The sequence below is a fragment of the Brachyhypopomus gauderio genome, chromosome 14 (genome assembly GCF_052324685.1).
Source record: "Brachyhypopomus gauderio isolate BG-103 chromosome 14, BGAUD_0.2, whole genome shotgun sequence".
Lineage (NCBI taxonomy): Eukaryota > Metazoa > Chordata > Actinopteri > Gymnotiformes > Hypopomidae > Brachyhypopomus > Brachyhypopomus gauderio.
The window spans coordinates 14630656-14650913 of NC_135224.1; the positions used below are offsets into that span (position 1 = coordinate 14630656).

Here is a 20258-nt window from a genome sequence, read left to right on the forward strand (position 1 = left end):
CATCATGCATATGTGACCATCACACAAATTAGTCTATGGAATGGACCCATGGCCTGGGAGTTGTTGCATGTGTAAGTATATTAGCCTAATCCCAGGGCTAATTCTACCTCCTGCTGATCCGCCAGGTTCATACATGGACAGGCAAACAAACACTGTATAGACTGCCCGTTGTAATGGCACTTTCCATAGAAGAGCAACCACATAGGTCTCTAGACCTATATTGACTGGCATCATGTTGACTGTGTTCTTCTGGATTATTCTTTTACTTTTCCCAGGTAAAGATTTATTGAATTTACTTGAATTTGCATTGCTTGTGAAATCACAGTGACATAAAACATATTTCATGTAGGGATCAAGATTTTCTATTTAAAAATATGGCATTCACAATGCACTCATTATTGTAATACACTGCTGTACTCATAATTGTAATACATTGGTAAAACAATGTATGTTTGTAGTTCATCGGACATTGTTAGAAAATAATCAGATTTTGAAACTGTGGATTCTTAATTGTAGTTAAATTTCAAATATCTTGGTTTAGACATGACTCTGGAACTTCAGTGGGTAATTCAATTAGATTTAAATAAGCCTTGACATACCTACTGAAACAAAGCAATTAATCGTAATATATAGAAAGAACCATGAGTTATACCCACATATATTGTGTTCTGGTTTGTGAACATCATAAATCAAACATTATAGAAACGTAATATAAAATAATTAAAAAACAGCATAAAAGTAGTAAGGAATATAAGTATATTACCAAATATATTAAATATAATAAAGGTAAATATATATTTATAAATATATATTGTCCCTCTTTTGTAAGATTGACAATGTCAAATTATTTCTTAAATTGCTTTTCCCCCAATTAAACTCTTTAGCAAACAACATTAGTTCTGTTTTGATAGGCAATATTCGGAACCCATGGCAACCAGATAGTCAATCAAACAAACTGCCACCCTGAGATGTCCCTAGTGAAACATCTTCCAGCTGTCATCCCTCACAATTTCATTTGGCAGGTGCTCTCAGTGAAGAAGATGTTGATGTGGACTGCGATGCCCAGTCATGCCAGAATGGCGGTGTGTGTGTAAATCAGGGAGATGGGTACCGATGCCACTGCTCCCTGGAGCTGCGCGACGGGCACCTTTACGGCGGTCAGAACTGCACAGTGGCACTGCTGGGCTGCGAACACCACCAGTGCCAAAATGGAGCCACTTGCTTTCCTCACCCCAGAAGACACCGATACAGGTGCTCCTGCCCGGACGGCTTCACTGGGCCGAAGTGTGAGACCTCCACCACCTTCTCGTTTGAGGAGACAGGCTTACTCCATATGGAGAGCACCCTGGAGGACGCACTGGTGCCCCTGAATGTTACTCTGAGCTTTCGCACGGTGCAGAATGGAGCCACTATGCTGTGGTGCCGGTCCAACGGGAAGTTCCTCACGCTGCAGCTGCAGGCGGGTCGACTACGCTACACCCTACGGCGGGCGGCGAACACCGAGCCGATCCACCTGGAGCTCCCCCACATGGTGGCTGACGGACGCTGGCACACGGTGCAGGCCACCCTGCACGGCTCCGTGATGGACCTCAGTCTACGGGATGCTTCCTGCACTGCAGAGATGTGCCACAAGGGGGTGCAGTTGAAAGACGCCGAATGGGCCTCTGTTGCAGAGCCAGGCTCAGGACTGGCTGAGCCCGACACCATCCAGAGCGTGTATATCGGTGGAATGGGGGAAGAACAAGCCAGGCCTGACTCTTACTTCCTGGGCTGCATGCGAGACGTGCGCATTCAGTCCCGGATGGTGGTGCCGGGGTCTAGAAGCATAGGGCTCGGTAAGCAGGTCAATGTGAGCGTGGGCTGTAGAGAGATGGATGGTTGTGAGGGCAGCTCATGTCAGAACAGAGGCAGGTGCGTCAGTCTGGGATGGAAGAATCACACATGTGAGTGCCACCGACCATATGAGGGGTACGACTGCTCGGAAGGTAAGGCTTTGCTTCTGAGCTTCAGCTTTATATCACTGCAGTTCACAAAAGGTATCCCATTATTATTAAAAACTTACATAAAAATTAATATATACATACATTTATTATTAATGCTATATTAGAGTTTTGAGTTAAAAAGGCCATGCACAGCAATTCATTTTCTTTTCTGCTGCTAGCTCTTAATGTCTGGATTTTTCCAGAGCACATTTCTGCACGATTTGGGTCCAACGATTCCGAGAGCTATGCCGTCTTCTCTGTGGAGGATGATCCTGGAGACACCTTCACCGTGTCCATGTTTGTGCGTACCCGACGACCCCACGGCTTCCTGCTGGCCCTCTCCAACAGCACCAGCCCGTACCTCCACCTGTGGCTGGAGCGGGGAAAGGTCAAAGTTCAGGTCGACAATTCCAAGACCCTGCTGGACCACAACAGCATAAGTGATGGCCATGCTCATGTCGTGGGCGTGCACGTGGAGAAGGGGGCGCTCTCTCTCTCGCAGTCGGTCAGAATCCATGGCGGCGTAGCCGTGCAGAGGTTGCGGGTGCAGAAGGGGGATATAGTGCATGTTGGGGGTCTGCCAGACCGCCGGGCCACACTGGCATTTGGAAGCTATTTCAGGGGCTGCGTTCAGGACCTGCGACTTAGCTCCAGACGTCTGCAGTTCTTCCCCATCAATGCCCCCGTCAACTCCTACGCCCCCCAGGTCATGGTGGAGGTAACACACGGCTGCACTGGAGATAACGCCTGCACTGTAAGCAACCAAAAATATGTCATCATTGGTGGTATCTTAGTGTTTGTGTAAGCATCAACTATTTGAAATATGAACTTTAATATGTTAATGTGTCACTGCATCAGCAAGATTCTACAAATTGAAAATACAAGAATGGTAGCTACTTGAAAAATTGCAGGAATATGAAGGTGAACGTAAACAAAAAAAAAAGTGATAATGACTCTGCTGTTGCCATACAGAAAAATCCCTGTCTGAATGGTGGTGTGTGCTACTCGTTGTTGGATGACTTCACCTGCAGTTGCCCCCCTAATACAGCAGGGCGGCGGTGTGAGCAGGTGAAGTGGTGTGAGCTGTCTCCATGTCCCTCCAAGGCATCCTGTCAGTCATACAGTCAGGGCTTTGAGTGTGAGTATGACTGTGGGAACAATATCTCTACTTAAAACATACTAATGCTCAATAGAAAATATTCTTCTTGATATTTGAATTATGCACCTTAAAGTCACTTCTTGACCCTTAAATAGTTTATGTAGTTAATGAGATTTTAGACTGGGCTGGACGTGACTTGAAATTACTTGAATTTAATTGAATTGAGTTGATTTGACTTGGGATTAACTGAGTTGAATTGTTCCTGTTAATTTTAGTTGTCAGGTTCCTATTTTGCTAGTCAAATTTTGCTAGTCAAACTGTTAGTTTGCTAGTCAAACTAAACTGCTAGTCAAAAGTACTCAATCGTGGTATTGAAACCAGACACACACAGATTTGGCCATTTATACCATTGTCATCTTGGAACATAGGAGTGTTGGTGTCTGTTGGAACTTATTGCAAGCTTATTTTAAAAAGATAACCTTTTTTAAATAAGGCCCTGCAATTGATGAATGTAAAAAGATTTTGCATGTGTAAGGATATTTCTATTTTCCTGTTCTATTTCTATTTCTATTTTTCTCACAGACAGTGAAATCAATTAAGGTGTAGAAGTTAATTTTCAAAATGTCCTGACATAGTATTGTATCACCCAATCAAATCCACTAATGAGTTCTTTCTACTGGTTGGAGTTTATTAGCACAGATTACATTAATATTTTTAATTAATATTTAAGTTAATTAATATTTAAAAATTAATTAAATTAAATTAATATTAATATTTGTCAGTGGTATAAGACTTTGAGTCATCCTCAGAAATAATGCAGGCAAGGACACTTCTTGTCAGCACACTGGTAAATATAATAGGTATCTCTCATCTAAACCCAAGAACAATACACTCACTGTCCTATCTATGTCTAAAATACCATTTTGTCATTTTGTTAAAAAGCTGGGGAAGTTCTTATTCCTGTCGTGCCAACATTACAGGTGTCACAAATGTGAGTGTTCATGAGGGCGACCCCGTGATGGCATACAGAGGCAATGGGAAAATCCGCCGCCCCCTCCGCAGGGTTGCACTGGCATTCCGCACCAGTAGGCGCAGCTGCATCCTCCTCCATGCAGAGCGCGCATCCCAGTTCGTAACCATCTCTCTCCAGGACGGACACCTCGTTTTGGAGCTGCAGGGGGAAGAGGATGACCGCTGGCTCTGGGTGCGAAGCACAAGGGCGATCAATGACGGACGATGGCACGTCGCCGTGCTGAGCATGGAAAGCCCAGCAGTGCAGATGTCACCCTGGACCATGGTCCTGGACCATCGCCTGGATGAGGCCTCTGTCTCGTCCACAGCTTCTCGAGATCTTGACTTCCTGAGGAAGGGTGTGGACATCCTGCTGGGGGGCATGTGGCCCGAGGCCGGCATGAGTCTGGAGGGATGCATGGGCTCGGTGGAGGTGGGTGGACTTTTACTGCCGTTCTACAGCGAGACGGAGCTGCGTTACCCCAGGCCTCAGGAGGAGACGTTTGTGCGGCTGTCAGGGGCTCCATCCCTCGGCTGCCGGGGGCTTGGTGTCTGCGAGCCCAACCCTTGCCAGCACAGGGGCAAATGCGAGGACCTCGTTGACCACTTCCAGTGCCAGTGCCCCTCTGGCTGGGGCGGGTTGAGTTGTGAGACCGTGTTGGACCCCTGTGCCCCAAATCCCTGCGTTCATGGTACCTGCAGGGCTGGCTCTTCAGCTCATGAGTGCGTGTGTGAGTCAGGCTACATCGGCCACCACTGCGAGCGCAAGGTGGATGTGTGTGCTGGACACAAGTGTCGCAATGGGGGCATCTGTCTCCGTGGCCACGGACGCTACGCCTGCCTCTGCCCAAGGAACACAACAGGGCCTCTGTGCACGTACGTAAGGCTATCTGTGCCCTTGTCTTAGACTAAAAAATGCATAATTTCAATTTTGCATAATTTCTTACCTTGATTTCAGACAAAGAGTTCCAGACCTCCCTTGGTACATTGACAGGATTCCGTGAGTTAACCCTTTTAAGAAACCACTTTATTTTTTATGCAATTTCATTTTTCCCATTCAGTTTGCTCTTCATAAGTGGAAAACAAAGTAAATGATTATCTATGTATGATTGACTTGTATTAATGTGAATATTTTTCTAGGTTTCCCAAATTGCCAATCTCTGTATGTGGGAATGAGCGGTGGAACTATAGCTGTTTTAATGGTGGAAACTGCTCGACTGTGGCGGACACATGTGACTGCCTGTCTGGTTTCACTGGACAGTGGTAAGACATCTGATGCAGTAAAGTAACAATTAAATTTATGGAATTCATCTTGAAGCGATTCATTTTAATCTTCATTTTTTTATATTTATAGTCAAAATATCAGTCTGAAGTGCATATTCTTAGTGTTTTTTGTAGTCTAAATGTAGTCAGTTTTTTAATCTAAATGGTTTTTGTGTGTAGGTATTCTTGTAAGACGGCCATTTTTGTCTTATGGTAATGTTTTTTGTAGGTGTGAGTCGGAGCTGGATGAATGTGAATCCAACCCCTGTCAGAACGGAGGCTACTGTCGCAATCTCATCGACAGGTTCCAGTGCGTGTGTGAGCTGAGTTATGCCGGTGACCAGTGCCAGATCGACGTCAGTGACTTTTACCTTTACATGTTCCTCCTCATGTGGCAAAACATCTGTCAGCTTCTCTCCTACCTCATCCTGCGGCTGGACGACGAACCGGAGATCGAGTGGAATGGTGCCCGTGATGGGTAGAGTCTGAGAGCTCAAAGCCAAGGGCAGCAAGAAGAATGGCTGTTTCAAACATGCAGAGTCTGTGTCCGCTGTGGGCATTTGGCAAGTATTTAAGGGGCGGCCATGTTCTCGATATGGGGAGGAAAGAGCAGCATTGTCCTCCATCCATTTGAGTTGTGGAGAATGAAATTGGTTGGGGGGGGGGGGGGGGGGATGATATTCTTAAACAAATGGACACATGTGGTAAAGTAAATAAATAATGTCAAGAGGCTGTCTCAGTTTTAATGGATTAGAGCTTTATGTGTATGCTGTAATTCCTAACTATGTATTAACATGAATAAAAAATTTGAATATATTGAAAAAAATTGTTTTTCTAATGCTAATTAAAGCAGTCAGGCACAGTGTTCACAGGGTCATGTCCTTTAGAAGCTGTTGATCATTTGTCATAGTAGGATGTTTTTGTACATTGCAATTGTTTAACTATTTTAACCACGTTTTTGTTTCTCAAAATGGAAAATCAGAAAATATTCTGATCAGCTATATCACTGGGTGTAACTATTAAGGTATTTTGAACTTTTGGAAGAGTGTCCTCATATTGTGAGTTAGTATAACCCATGAGATGGTCTATTTAATTTGGCCCATAATGTTTAATCTGAACCAGACCTTTTACCTTGAAAGGGAAGGTGAATGAGTTTATGAATGAACAGACATGAATGATCCTTTTCATGCAATAGCACCCACCAGAGATACCTGATAGAAATTATTTCTTAAAGTGTGAACTAACTAGATTTTAATGCAGTTTGTTGTCAAGCTTGTGTTCTAGCACTGGGATCTGCGCGAAGAGAAAAGAGAAAAGAAGAAGAGAACATAATAAGAGAATAGAAGAATAGAAGAGAAAGAGAAGAAGAGAAGCTTGGCGTTTGGTCAGCTGTATGTTTAGCTGTATGTGAAGGTCCCTATCATTGGAACTATTGATGATTTTTTATTATTATTTAGGAGATTAAAATGCATCCTTGTAGACAACTATAAGAAAGAAATGAAACTGAACTGGAAAAACAATATAAGCATAGTGCTGTAACAAATTATAAACGTACATGCATTCTTCAAAATGTGCGCACCTCATTAATAATCTGATTTGTCCATTGCAAAACGAGATCTTGTCCTGTTATTGTGAAAAGGGGGTTATATAAGTATAAGACACTGAAGGCCACTGTCCCTGGGTGTTCTCTGCAAAAAATGGGAGTAAAGGCATTGCCTAAGACCTGAATTGACCCATAGAAACTCACACGCTTCACACGTCAGATAATAGGGCAAAAGCATCCGTCCTGCTGAGAAAAAGGATACAATTAAACACAGAGAAAGGTATTTCAAAGAGGTAACATTTACCAGGGAATGGGGCAGTGGATGCAGTGATACAGTCAATAACTGGAAATTTATTTTCCACTGACCAAAGATGGTCAAAGTTTAAAAACACCATCACACCCCCTTATCCTGTTTACCCAAGGCCACTCAGTTTGTCCACGTTAAACAGCGGCTGCATCCACCTGATTTGCCCAGACTGCCTTCCTTGCGCAAGATCAGTCAAAGCATTCATATTTACCCCACCCACGTGAGATGGGGTTCAGGGTATATATGACAAATTGAGCATGTACTTGGTCACCTTTCGCTAAATAAGACTGCTAAGGCTCCTTCTGCATTGTTCCTCATGGAACTCTCCGTGACGGCCGTAGTCTTGGGGACTCTGGTGCTGGGTGCATGGGCTCAGATCGCGCCCAACGTCACCCTGCCTTCCTGCAGCTCCCCAGAAGCTGAAGCTGCAGCCCAAGTGGCTTTGGAGTTCATTAACGGCCAACACACACACGGTTACAAATATGCACTGAACCACATTGAAGACATCAAGGTCATTACGCAGGTAAGTTGGTGAAAGTACAGGATTGTGTAGAGCTCTAACGCACTGAGTAGAGATGACTTTATGAACTCTATTTACTACTAAACTAATTTTTAAATGTATTATTCTATTGTAATATGAAAATGAATCGAAACATATCAAAACACAGAAGGTGCCTTATGTGCTCTATTGCAGGTTTTATAAAACAAATAACATTATGTAGTCTATTTGTACATTTTATGACAAAATTATTCAATAGATTGACTGAAACTAGACAAAATGTAATCATGAGGAGCAGTGTCATCATATGAGAATGTAAAAGAGTAAAAATAACCGAATTCATACAGGCAGTATAATGATACAGACAACAAATGACCAATAAATATTTTGTATTGTTTCATCACAAGTCTGCCTAGAGATGTTAATATAAAACACATCTAATGAATCCTTGTTTAAAGCTACTGTAAGCATGATTGAATCCTGATGTCTGTTGCTAAAAAGTTACTTACTGTAAAATCTGCTTTTCAAAAAATATATCTTGCAATTCTTTTTTTGAGTGTATCTCACAAAAATTTAATGTAGGTAGAGCAGAGGCTCTCGTTTTATTAATATGTCTAGAAATAAGTCTACAAATTCCACATTAAGAAAGTATTCATAACTTCCTACACTACTTGTCCATTAGGATTATACCCATAATAAAATAAAAACAATATATTGCCTAATAAACTATTTCATTAGGGAATTCCATTCAAATAATGTGTCTGTCATTCCACAGGCAGATGGAACGCAGACATATCATATGGACATTGAGTTTCTTGAGACTAAATGTCATGTCCTAGACCCCACACCTGTGCCTCAGTGTCTCATCAGACCCAAGATTGAAACGGTAAATTACTTTTTCATAGTCAAATAATTTTTTTCTTTTCCTTCTTTTATAGGCAACCTAATAAGTTTTGCCTTGTCCGTCTCTTCCCCATCTTAGGCAGTCGAGGCCGATTGTGATGTAGTTCTCTCTAACGCTGCCGGGGTTATGTCTGGGGTAGCTTTCAAATGCAAAACAGAAACAGGTGAAATAAAAAGAGTTGAACAATTGGTTGCACATTGCACTTGAGTGTGTAGACCAGGAACTTTTCCAGTTCTGTATATGGAGCCTTTTTTGAAGAGCTTGTGTACTGATTACTCTGCAATGCCTCCATGAACAGAATCTAATGAAGAGATCTGCTTGGGATGCCCCAGTCTTATCCCATTCAACGACACTGCCGCCAATCAGTTCGTCACAGCATCCTTGGATTTCTTCAACAAAAACCAAACTTTGAACTCGGCGTTCACACTTTTTGAAATCGGAAGACTGTCCTCTCAGGTAAAACAAGCAAATAATAAATGAAAATTACAAAACCTCTTACTTGATTCTGCCACATGAAACTTTATTCAAATTATTACTTTTGCAGATCGTGTCTGGTGGGCCCAAATTTACAGCAGAATATGCCATCATTGAAACCAACTGTACAAGTTCAGATGATCTCTGTGTTCCTTTGGAGCACACCAAAGCTGTAAGTGCACTTTTCAAACGTACAGGATCAGAATGCATCAACTGCATGCCCATGGTTGGACCTGTATGGCTGGGAAAATACAGTGTAGTTTTCTCCTATAGCACCACGGTTTCTGTCTTGCTGAAGGTGTTGATGTTATGAAAATTGACTGTAAAATCTTTCCTCCGGTAAGTAACCACTGCTTCCCCCTTACAGGAGACATTAGATTTTTCAAACCAATTTTCAAACACGTTCCAGGAATTTAAACAATGTGATTTGACTTCTGACAGCCCCCAGCTGTGGACCCAGCTACCAACGCCACAGTGCTTACTCAAGTTCCAGCCTTTCATGCTCACACTGCTGGGCCTGGCTACAAACCTTCCATCCATGCCCTCACACACCACAAGCTGACTCCCCTGCACGACCCCACTGCCAGTGGCCTACTTTCCGCCGAGTCTGCAGAGTCAACTGAGGTTGTGGTGGCAGCTGCCACCGTGCCTATCGTGAAGAGAGAGGTGATGTCAGACAAACAGCCAGCAGATATACTTCTCGCTGGGCCACAGACTGTGCCTCACAGATGCCCTGGGAAAGTCAAGTTTTTCTAAAGGGAGACCCCATTTGGCTCGAAAGTGTTTAACTTTCAAGATAGCAAAAACCTGTGGTTCCGTGGTCCTCAGCAGGCTGAACTCACTTCAATGTCTGGGATGAATGCATTGCCTTGAACGTGAAAGCAGTATACTTTTCAAATGGTGCTAAAAATTAATGTTCATCCAGGATAGGTATGACCTATACCATTTTAATGTCATAATTTCCATTACCCTAAACCGTTTTGCCCTTTATAAATGACAATAGATGACTGGTACACAAAATAATCTTGTATTATTTCCAAGACCATACAAAATGTCTCAACTGCTAATGTCAACCTGTGTAAATTCCCCGAGAGAAAAAAAGTTTCATTCAAAATCATAATTTTCAAATGCACTGTAATGCAAATATTGTTACAGGACTATGATGTAAAACTCATTTAAAAACCATTCTGTTAAGATAAATTAAACTGCATATCAAACTCAAACGAACCTGTTGAGACAGGATATTTACAACCTTATGAGACTGCCTAGACCAGCTCTGCAAACTCCAGAGATCTTTACGAGTGGAAACAAATCCTGCGGAGGTTGGATTATAATTTCAGTCAGACTACATTTCCTACACTTATGGCCACTAGGAGTGCAGACAACAACAAACCCTTATACAAGGATAACCATATAAATTGGATTAATGTGAATTAGGACATTTTAGACTTTACAGGTAAACATTATGAAGTGGACATTGTGTCCAGAATATTTCCAGCACAGGACTAGTACAGATGAACAGACCAGACCACATGAACATTTTCAAAACTTTATTTTCCCCCTCATTTAACTGTACAGGTTTAAATATTTTTTTTTTATGGGTGGGCTTGTAAATATAGCCAATAAAAAAGGCAAGATGCAGAGGTCACAAACCATCAGGTTGATCGTGTGGAGTTGGTAGTCCACTAGAACTACTTAGCTGCGTGTTACAACAGGAACCCAGTGTCTACTAAATGGTCCATCAGTTACTTTGAAAGAACGCCTGGAGAAATCCTCACTCGGAGACTCAAAAACCTGAGCATATGAAGGTTGGTTGGGGATGGAAACCCAATTTTGGGGATGAACATTTGGCATCAGTGGCTCAGAGCCTGTGTTTTGCTTCAACATTTCAATAAACTCAGAATGGGGTTTGTGCGACTCAGGCATCGAATCAAAGCTAGGTAGAATTTCTGCTGGGGGTCTTTTATCTTGCAAGACAGATGCAGGATTTTGAGCATACATTTGTGCAGAGAAGGGATCAACTTGATCCTTGTAACTCAGGGCAGAAATGCCATCATGAGAGAACATGAAAGGTCTTTCATTGTACTTTCCTGTAAAGGGGAGAGATGAACGGAACCTTTCAAAAGGGGGTACTCCATTTTGGAGAGAGACAGACATGTAGGGAGGTCTATAATCTGCCATGTGGGCGGAAACATAAGGCCTCCATTTAGGATGATTGGCTGCATGCACAAATGGACGGCCATTTGGGGCATATTGCAAAGACTTGTATAGGTGATCATTAACACCCCACTGATATTCCCTTGAAGGGCTAAAATTATTCCATGGAATCCGTGTTCTGGTAGATCCAGGAAGCTCGTAAGGATACAGGGATGTTGAACTCTCTGAAGGTCGCTTTACAACCTTCAGGTCATCTTGTGATGTAAAAGCTACAGATGCCTGTTCATAGTTATTCTCAGTGTGTACACGCACAGGTTGGAATGAAGGAGCACTGTTAATAACATGGGTTGGTGAGGTCAAGTTACTGGTTGCCCCAATGCCAGAATTAGGGTCAAAAGCAGGATAAGGAAATCCAAAGTGGTTGTGACCATGTTGGTGGTAGTATATTGGTGGTTGACAGCAGTTAGGGTACAATGGAGTTGATGGACAGCACTGCAAGTACTCGAGTGTTTCAGGAACAGCCTGGTAAGGAAGCCATGCAGCCTCTGGGATTATGGGTGGCTCAATGGGGAAGGCAACAGGCCTCTGCAAATATTGGTGTAGATAACATTTGTAAGATCCTCGAGTCATAAAGGGGCCAGCAGGTCCAAATTCTTTAGGGTACAGTGGCTCATATGGAGGGGACTCGGGTGGTTGCCAGTCAGAGTGCTCAAGAACTGGCATCAGAGTAGGTGAATAGACATGAGCAACAGATGGATGGGGCCCTTTGAAAACAGGATCAGAATGCAGTGTTTTTGAATGTGAAGGATTCACAAGCATCAAATACTTTGGCTTTTTGGGAGCAACTGGTAACTGGGGAGCTTTTCCAGATGATGCATGGGTATCCTTCAGGCTGGATGTAGTAGTTTGAGGTTTTGGCAAGTAAAGAGGGTACCAACTACTAGAGGTCATTGGATAGTGAGGCGTTCGATTTGCTTTCTGAGGGGGAGATGGAGCACTGGCAGGGGAGCTTTGTGTAGTTTGAGTTGGCATACTTGTGGGATAGATAGGTGACTGCACTGGTATACTGGGGGCAGATATTGGACTAGGCTCATTAGTTTGAGGCTTTAGGTGGTAAAGGGAATGCCAATTATTAGAAATTGTTGGGTAATGAGGGACTTCATGGGTATTTTGGGGTGAACTAGATGGAGCACTAGATGTTGAGCTTTGTTTAATGGAGGGTGACGCGCTTGCAGTTGGTTCGTCAAGCCATGGTTTGATTCTGCTGTGAGGAGTTATTGGACTAGGTGCAATATTTATTGGAGAGTTTGAAGGGTATAGAGGATACCAACTACCAGAGGTCATTGGATAATGAGGCATTTGAGCTGTCTGGAGTGAAGTAGATGGCGTTGTGGATGGGGAGTTTTGAGTAGTTGAGGTTGGCATACTTGTGGGATAGACAGGATACCACATCGATATGCTGGGGGCAGGTATTGGACTAGGCTCATTAGATCGAGGCTTTGGGTGGAAAATGGAATGTGAAATGCTAGAAATGGAGTAATAAGGCCTTTGATAGGCATTCTGGGGTGAACTAGATGGAGCACTAGATGTTGAGCTTTGTTTAATGGAGGATGGCACGCTTGCAGTTGGTTGGTCAAGCCATGGCTCGTTTATACTGTGAGGAGTTACTGGACTAGGTGCAATATTTTCCTGAGTGGTTGGGGAATGTAGAGGGTACCAACTGCCAGAGATCATCAAGTCATAAGGTATTTGATGAGCTTTATGGGGTGGAGTAGATGGAGCAGTAGTAGACATTGGTCCTTCTGTGACTGGCACATCATGAGCATACCAACTACTTGAATCGGTTGGATGAGCTATTTGACCTTTTGGTGGCCTAGAAGAGGGAGCAGTAGATACCGAGCTGGGCATACTTGGGGTTGTATAGTCAAGCCACAGCAGTGCCAGTGGGCTGTGAGGAGTTGATCTAGGTTCTTTAGGTGTTGCTTTAATGGGGGCACTGGCACCAGTACCAGCTCTGCCAATTTCCGTATCCATTTGACTGGACAGACTAAAGGGTAAACCTGGCACAAGAGCAGGACATAGGAATTTGTATTCTTTTTCCGCTGCAACGTGAAGAGAATACACTCCATCCTGGGGGAAAGGGTAATTGAGTTTAAAAATAATAATAATAATAATAATAATAATAAGAATGATAAATAAAAAAAAATTAAAAACCCAAATTAGTCTTTGCATACCTTTGCCTTCATGCATGGTTTATATGGGGCAGAGATGGCCACACCATCTGATGTGAACAATAGACTGTAGTCACATATAGATGAGACCTTCATGACTGGCAGCCACTGATCAACCACTGAGGAATTATGGAAAGATTAAGAACAAATCAAACTGTAGAACAAGGATCATAGATATTTGGATGTATGTAGAGCTGGTTTGAGGCAGTTGTGTAAAAATAATAAAAAAAATTTATATATATATATATATATATATATATATATATATATATATATATATATATATATATATATATATATATATATATATATATATATATATATATATATATATATAAAGTGCTATACAAATAAAGTGGAGGACTTTACCTTTCACCAACAAATTCTCAACCAAGGCAACATTTTGAGCCTTTATGACCATTCCATTAGGATAACAGGACACCAAAGGAGGACTTTGAGCCACACTCGGAAAGGGACAAGACATTTTAGCAGGCAACCCCCACAGTCGCAAGGGCAGAACATAAGTATTCCGCTAGGGGAGGAATTTGCAAAATTAGGATGCAACAATACAGCAATAGTACAATAAATAAATGAATGAATGAATGAATTGTTCAACTTGTATAGCGCCTTTCTAGAACCCAAGGTCGCTTTACAATTTTTATACAGATACAACTCTTACACACCCATTCACACACCGGCGAGAAGCGGCAGCCAATTGCGCACAGCGTACTCTCAACCGGGATCCACAGCCCCCTGGGGGACTGAATGGGGTGCAGGGAGGGGGGAGAGGACAGACCCTAGTGGCAGAGCACCATCCACCACTGGGCACACAAGCACACACACGTTCATGCACACACACTCAGACAACTGCTTTTTAATGGACATGAAGAGACAGACACACAGTCAGGGAGAATTTGTCAGGGAATCTGGGAATGCCAAATCAGGGAATGCCAATTTACCTAATCTCCATGTTTTTGGACTGTGGGAGGAAACCCACACAGACACAGGGAGAACGTGGAAACTCCACTCAGATAGGGACTTGAACCCAAGACCCCAGTGCTGAGAGGCAAACGTGCTAACCACCAAGCCACCGTGTTGCCCATAGCATAGCAACAATAGCAATAATTAGTCATTCAATATACCTCTTGTATCACATAACATGCGTAATATGGCACATTGACAGCTACATCCGGCCAAGCTCTCTGCACATCAAGGCCACAACCTGAAGGCACGTTTGATAATGGAACTGGTGGGAAGTTCCCTGCAAAACATTCATTTTTGTCAAACCAATTCAAGCAGATACCAAATACATGATGGTTGAAAAGCGGTTTTATACCTTGGTCAATAAGCAAGCCAGAGTTAAAAGCAGCAGGTCCCCCAGATATTTTCAGTACCATAGAATCTTCAGCACATTCCACCTCGGGCTTCATGCCAAGCAGTCGTAGCACTACAGGTGAATTAGGAAGACCTGTGTCGTAGGCAGGCTCCTGGAGATGCTGCAACTCATGCCAGCCTTAGGAACCAAGAACCAAAGAAATGGAACAGCAGCTCACTGCTCTCATCAGATCACAAATGTTTATAAAAGCCGTTAAAAAATTTTACAAACTTTCAATAGACTGCATCACAAAATCAAAAACAACCTTCAGAAATAAAGCAAAGCTTACAGTAAAGTTTCCACATATTGCAAACAACTCGGTGTAGCTTTTGCAATTTAGGGTTTTTTGCAATGTCAATATTAGGCTACTCACCGTCTTGGTCAGATTGGTAGTCAGACTCCTGAAGAGAGCCACTGGTGGGGTCCTTATAAACGCCATCATTTAAATATTCATCGTTAAGACTGATGTATAGTTTTCCAGACTGCTCTTTCAAGTCAGGTTTCTCATCGCTAACTCGACCAGGTAATAGTCGTTCCTGTGTATTCATGTTCAGAAATCTCTCAGAATTAAGCGTCCCTTTACCCCTCAAAGCAGCACAACGTCCGAGAGGGCTTAACACAATAATTAAAAAACATATTAGCGTTAGATTCGTCTCACTCCCGTACAAATTCCACGCCATTCGAGCAGCAGCACACACGATGCGCTACAATAAAGTGTACATTTCTTCCAAGATGCTTAAATATATATAAACTACGAACTAATTAGGAAATTTTCAACACATGTTGGATGTCTATTAGAAACGCAGTTCAGCGCCAAGACCGATGTTTAATGCCGTGTCATAATAAAGCAAATACATCAATAAGGCATGATAAGGTTAGCCTAACGTCTTGACTGGTATTGTGGGAAAGAACCATCTATCGCTTTTAAAGTTTTACTGTATATTTTTTTACGCTTTTGAGCAAGTTCAAGCATGTTTGTATGTAAGCATCTTGTACGTATTTGTGTACAATTTTTGACAAAAACTCGAACAGCAAATTCCAGTATGGTCAAATGTATTTTCAAAGCATAATGTGTTTTTCATAAACTGTGGACTAAATCTGCAACCTGATTTACTACATGAAATATAAGGAAAATCCATGTTACATTTAACCCCGCGTTAGTTGGATCACACGTAAACTTTCGCAAATCCAGCATGAATGCTGGTGTTAAACCGAAATCTGTGACCGCAGATACTATTGTTTGGACATTTTCAGCATGTGTGTTGTTAAGAAATGCAGTGTCACATATTCTGATAACAGCACATGGGTATACGCAATAATTCATTATAGTTTAGAAGGAAATTAATGTAAGCGTATTTTTTATTATTATTTTATTTTTTCCAAGGTTGCATACAAACTTTAAATACAATGATAGCGTTGCAGATCCCATCCACATCCACACCCACAGTCTGAAACAATCACATATTTACATCTAGAACAGCGAATATAATCTAGAACAGAGCATGGTCTCTATCGGGCTCTAGCCAAGACCTTCCAGGTAAGTCCAGACAGGAGTCCATATCTGAGAAAACCTTTCTGACCTCTGGTGAAGGTCATAAGTCAATTTCTCTAGGGGAAGAAGAGACATCAGCCGTGAGATCCACAGAGTCATAGACGGGGCTCGCCTCGAGGACCACAACAGCAGAATACATTTTTTTGCTATAAAAGTCAGCAAAATAAAAATCTGTCTCCGTCGGAAATCAAAAACATCACCTAGCTGGGCATGTAGTAAATATAGAGAAGGGTGCATAGCAAACTTCATATCAAAAATGTTCTCCAAAGCTGAATGCACTTCCCTCCAAAACGGTTCTATTCTGCTGCAGGACCAAAAAGAATGAATAAGTGTACCTCTCTGTGTCTGACATTTAAAACATAAGTCAGATCTCTCTGGATATATCTTGTTTAAACGTGTTGGTGTCAAATAGATTCTATGCATGAATTTAAAGTTAAGCTCATGCACACTAATTGAGGTACATTTGGGGTACAAGTTCAAACATATAGAGTCCCATATGTCCTGGTTAAATTCCTCTTCCAAATCACTCTGCCAAACATTTTTCAAACTAACCATAGATGATGAGGACTCATTAGATAGGACAGTATATATCCTCGAGACCAGCCTCCTAGATTCATATTGTTTAGTGAAGAATTTTTCTATCTCTGTCAGCTCTACTCGCAGCTGCCGTTTGTCCTGAGAGGACTTAAGAAAGTGTCTGATTTGAAGATATCTGAAAAAATCAGATTTTGGCAAACTATATTTCTCCACAATGTCTGTGAAGGACAACAAAACTCCATCTGAAAATAAACAAGAGATCTGCGTAATTCCCCGGTTAAACCAATTATGGAGACCTATATTGCGCAATTGGTAGGGAAGATCCGGGTTATGAGCTATTGGGGAAAACAGAGAGAGATGTTTAGGTATTTTAAAATAGTTTTTAACATCTTTCCATGTCAACAGGGTATTGGATATGACAAAGGATGCAGAAACACCCTTCAATTTTTCTGGATTATGGATAAATGGTAGAAAATGAGCTGGAAGAGGAGAACACATCCTAGACTCCATATTAATCCATAAAGACTCTGATCTGTTAGCACACCATCCGAGGATGTGCTTAATCTGAGCTGACCAATAAATGTAAGCGTATTTTAAAAGATCAGGTAGGCCTAAATGACATATTCCTCATGCATGCAGACTCAAAAAATTTTTAAGTTTAAATTTAATTTCACGTAACATAGAAGGCATTTAAAAACGCTGACTCTAAAACCTTTTTTGGCTAAAACGTTAACTTCATTTTTGTAGTTTCTACTGACAAATGCCTCAGTGGGGTTAGTATGAGTGACCAATGTTGCCTCCTTTCAACATAGAAAGGATTTCCAGCAATTACCAATCTTGGCTGTGAAATAATCTACTCTGATATTTATGAGTTGTTTGTTTTTTTTTGACAACACACATGGAGAAAATGTGCATCTGCGGTCACAGATTCCGGTTTAACACCCGAGTGTAACCATCAGAAGATGACCTTGAGTTTTCACTCTTGCACAGAACACAATGGAACCATACATACTTGTCCCCATGGTAGTATAGTTTCCAGTACGACAAACGCGGTCCATACTACGAGATCACGTCAGCGTATGAAGGCTCCGCCCACTTGAGAAAAACTTTCCACAACCATTGCGTAAATATACCACGAAGAATATTCTGATGGGTACTGTAATATTTCCTTGTATCTTTAAAAATGAAAATAATTTTGTTTGGATACTGCAAATGGCATACTGATTTGAGGCACAAGTAGTATGTGTTCATGAAGCACTTTCTTGAACCGCTGATGAAGGACCTCTGTCCGAAACATCCTGTTTCTCTCGAAACGTGTACTTCACAACAATTTTTAATATATTTTAATAAATGGAGGAGCAGTGGCTGAACTCGGAGTCTCTCCCTGATGACCAAACTCACTCTAGAGGAGAGCCCAGACACCCAGCGGAGGAAACTCATTTCAGCCCCCTGTAGTCCTGATCTTATTCTTTTGGTCACAACCAAAAGCTTGTGATCATTTTATATAGAATATATATATATTTTTTTTTTTTCAAAAAAATAAAGGGAACACAACACAATGTAACCCCAAGTCAACCACACTTCTGTGAAACCAACCTATTCAGGAAGCAACACTGATTGTGAATAAATTTCACCTGCTGTTGTGCAAGTGGAACAGACAACAGGTAGAAATGAGAGGTAATTAGCAAGACCCCCCCTATAAAGCAGTGGTTCTGCAGGTGGGGACCACACACCTTTTCTCTATTCTCATCCTTTCTAGCTGATGTTTTGGTCACTTTTGTCAGTTCTCTCATCATAGAGGTAGAACTTTGGAGGCATTTCTTTGGATGGCCACACAGACTTTCATGTGCTAGCCAGATGTACCCTGACTGCTGTCAGGTACCGGGATGAGATCCTCAGACCCATTGTGAGACCATATGCTGGTGCAGTGGGCCCTGGGTTCCTTCTGATGCATGACAATGCTAGGCATCATTTGGCTGAAGGTATCCTGCACAATGAAGGCATTGATGCTATGGACTGGCTTGCCTGTTCCACAGACCTGAATCCAATCAAGCACATCTGGAACATGATGTTTCATTCTATCCACCAACACCACATTGCACCACAGACTTTCCAGGAGTTGACTGATGCAGATCTGGGAGGATATTCCTCAGGAGAACATCTGCTGCCTCATCAGGAGCATGCCCAGGCGTTGTAGGGAGGTCTGAGCAGTATATATATATATATATATATATATATATATATATATATATATATATATATATATATATATATATTAGTACTGATATAATTTGATTCAACTTAAAGGGGTGTGATGATGAGGTGACTCAACATAAATGTAATGACTTAATATATGCAGTGCTGCTTGAAGGTCTTGAGTAATTTAGATTTTTCTGTTTCAACATGATATTCTAATCATCACCAGTTTTTGTATATGAAATGTCAAGTTTATGTTCATCAATTCCATTTACTTGTTTTGAGAGAAATGTGTGAGTTGACAGTAGACTACATACTACATAAAGCATGTGCATAGGTAAATAAACCACAGTTGCATTGGTAAAGTCAATTATGTAAAGGACTCTGATGAAACACCAATCAAACCAATGTTGTGCCAAGGCATAAAGCACACAGTGTTCAACAATGTTGAGACATGCGTCTATAATCAGGCAAAAAAAGATCAATAGACATGACATTCATGGGAAAGTTGTAGAAGAAAGCCGCTGCTCTCAAGAAAGAATAAAGTTGCCTGTTTAAACTTTGCACTTGAACATAGAGGCTTTCTGAAAGTCCATTCTCTGGACACAGGAGTCCAAAATAAACTTATTTGGCCACAATCACAGGTGCCATTTTTGGAAAAAAGTCAATGTTTTATATAAAGTGGAAATGTGAAAGAACATTTTGTTGAATATATAATAAAGTCTTATTTCTATTCAAATTGAGATTTGGATGTTTATTTCACAAGATTATTTCAATTCTTTTCTTTTTTTTACAATGACCATGTAAAACAAACTTTCAAGCTGCACTGTGTGTGTACGTATACAACTCTGGAGAAAATAAAGAAACTGCTGCAAAATTCAGTTTCTCTGATTTTACTCTTTATAGGTATGCTTGAGTAAAATGAATGTTCTTTTATTCCATAAACTACTGACAACATGTAGAACATGAGAAATAGTCAACATAAATAAGATGCAGTGCTTTCAGACCTTAAATAATACAAAGAAAACAAGATCATATTCATTTAAAAACAACAATACTGGAAGAGTTCAGAAATCAATATTTGGTGTAATAACCATGATTTTTACTTTCATGCATCTTGGCATGCTT

At 41.5% G+C, this 20258-nt stretch overlaps 2 protein-coding genes and 1 long non-coding RNA gene across 3 annotated transcripts; 2 read left to right on the forward strand and 1 right to left on the reverse strand.

Moving 5' to 3' along the window:
- The first annotated feature begins 140 nt into the window (after positions 1 to 140).
- Positions 141 to 5989, forward strand: LOC143475155 (protein crumbs homolog 1-like). Its single transcript, XM_076972907.1, has 8 exons — positions 141 to 275; positions 1023 to 1985; positions 2186 to 2736; positions 2955 to 3120; positions 4062 to 4968; positions 5051 to 5092; positions 5233 to 5355; positions 5585 to 5989. The coding sequence occupies exons 1-8, from the start codon at positions 233 to 235 to the stop codon at positions 5835 to 5837; spliced, it is 3048 nt and encodes a 1015-aa protein (XP_076829022.1). The 5' UTR covers positions 141 to 232; the 3' UTR covers positions 5838 to 5989.
- Positions 5990 to 7500: 1511 nt separating this feature from the next.
- Positions 7501 to 10282, forward strand: ahsg2 (alpha-2-HS-glycoprotein 2). The gene is made up of 7 exons (XM_076973118.1): positions 7501 to 7728; positions 8480 to 8590; positions 8687 to 8771; positions 8907 to 9064; positions 9153 to 9254; positions 9356 to 9421; positions 9524 to 10282. Exons 1-7 carry the CDS (start codon positions 7522 to 7524, stop codon positions 9836 to 9838), a joined length of 1044 nt encoding a protein of 347 aa, XP_076829233.1. The 5' UTR covers positions 7501 to 7521; the 3' UTR covers positions 9839 to 10282.
- A 335-nt stretch (positions 10283 to 10617) lies between these two features.
- Positions 10618 to 15675, reverse strand: LOC143475583 (uncharacterized). The gene is made up of 6 exons (XR_013121050.1): positions 15219 to 15675; positions 14807 to 14983; positions 14613 to 14731; positions 13840 to 14002; positions 13474 to 13589; positions 10618 to 13369 (listed from the first exon to the last, which is right to left on the reverse strand). It is a non-coding gene; the product is annotated as an uncharacterized LOC143475583 (long non-coding RNA).
- Between the last annotated feature and the right edge of the window lie 4583 nt (positions 15676 to 20258).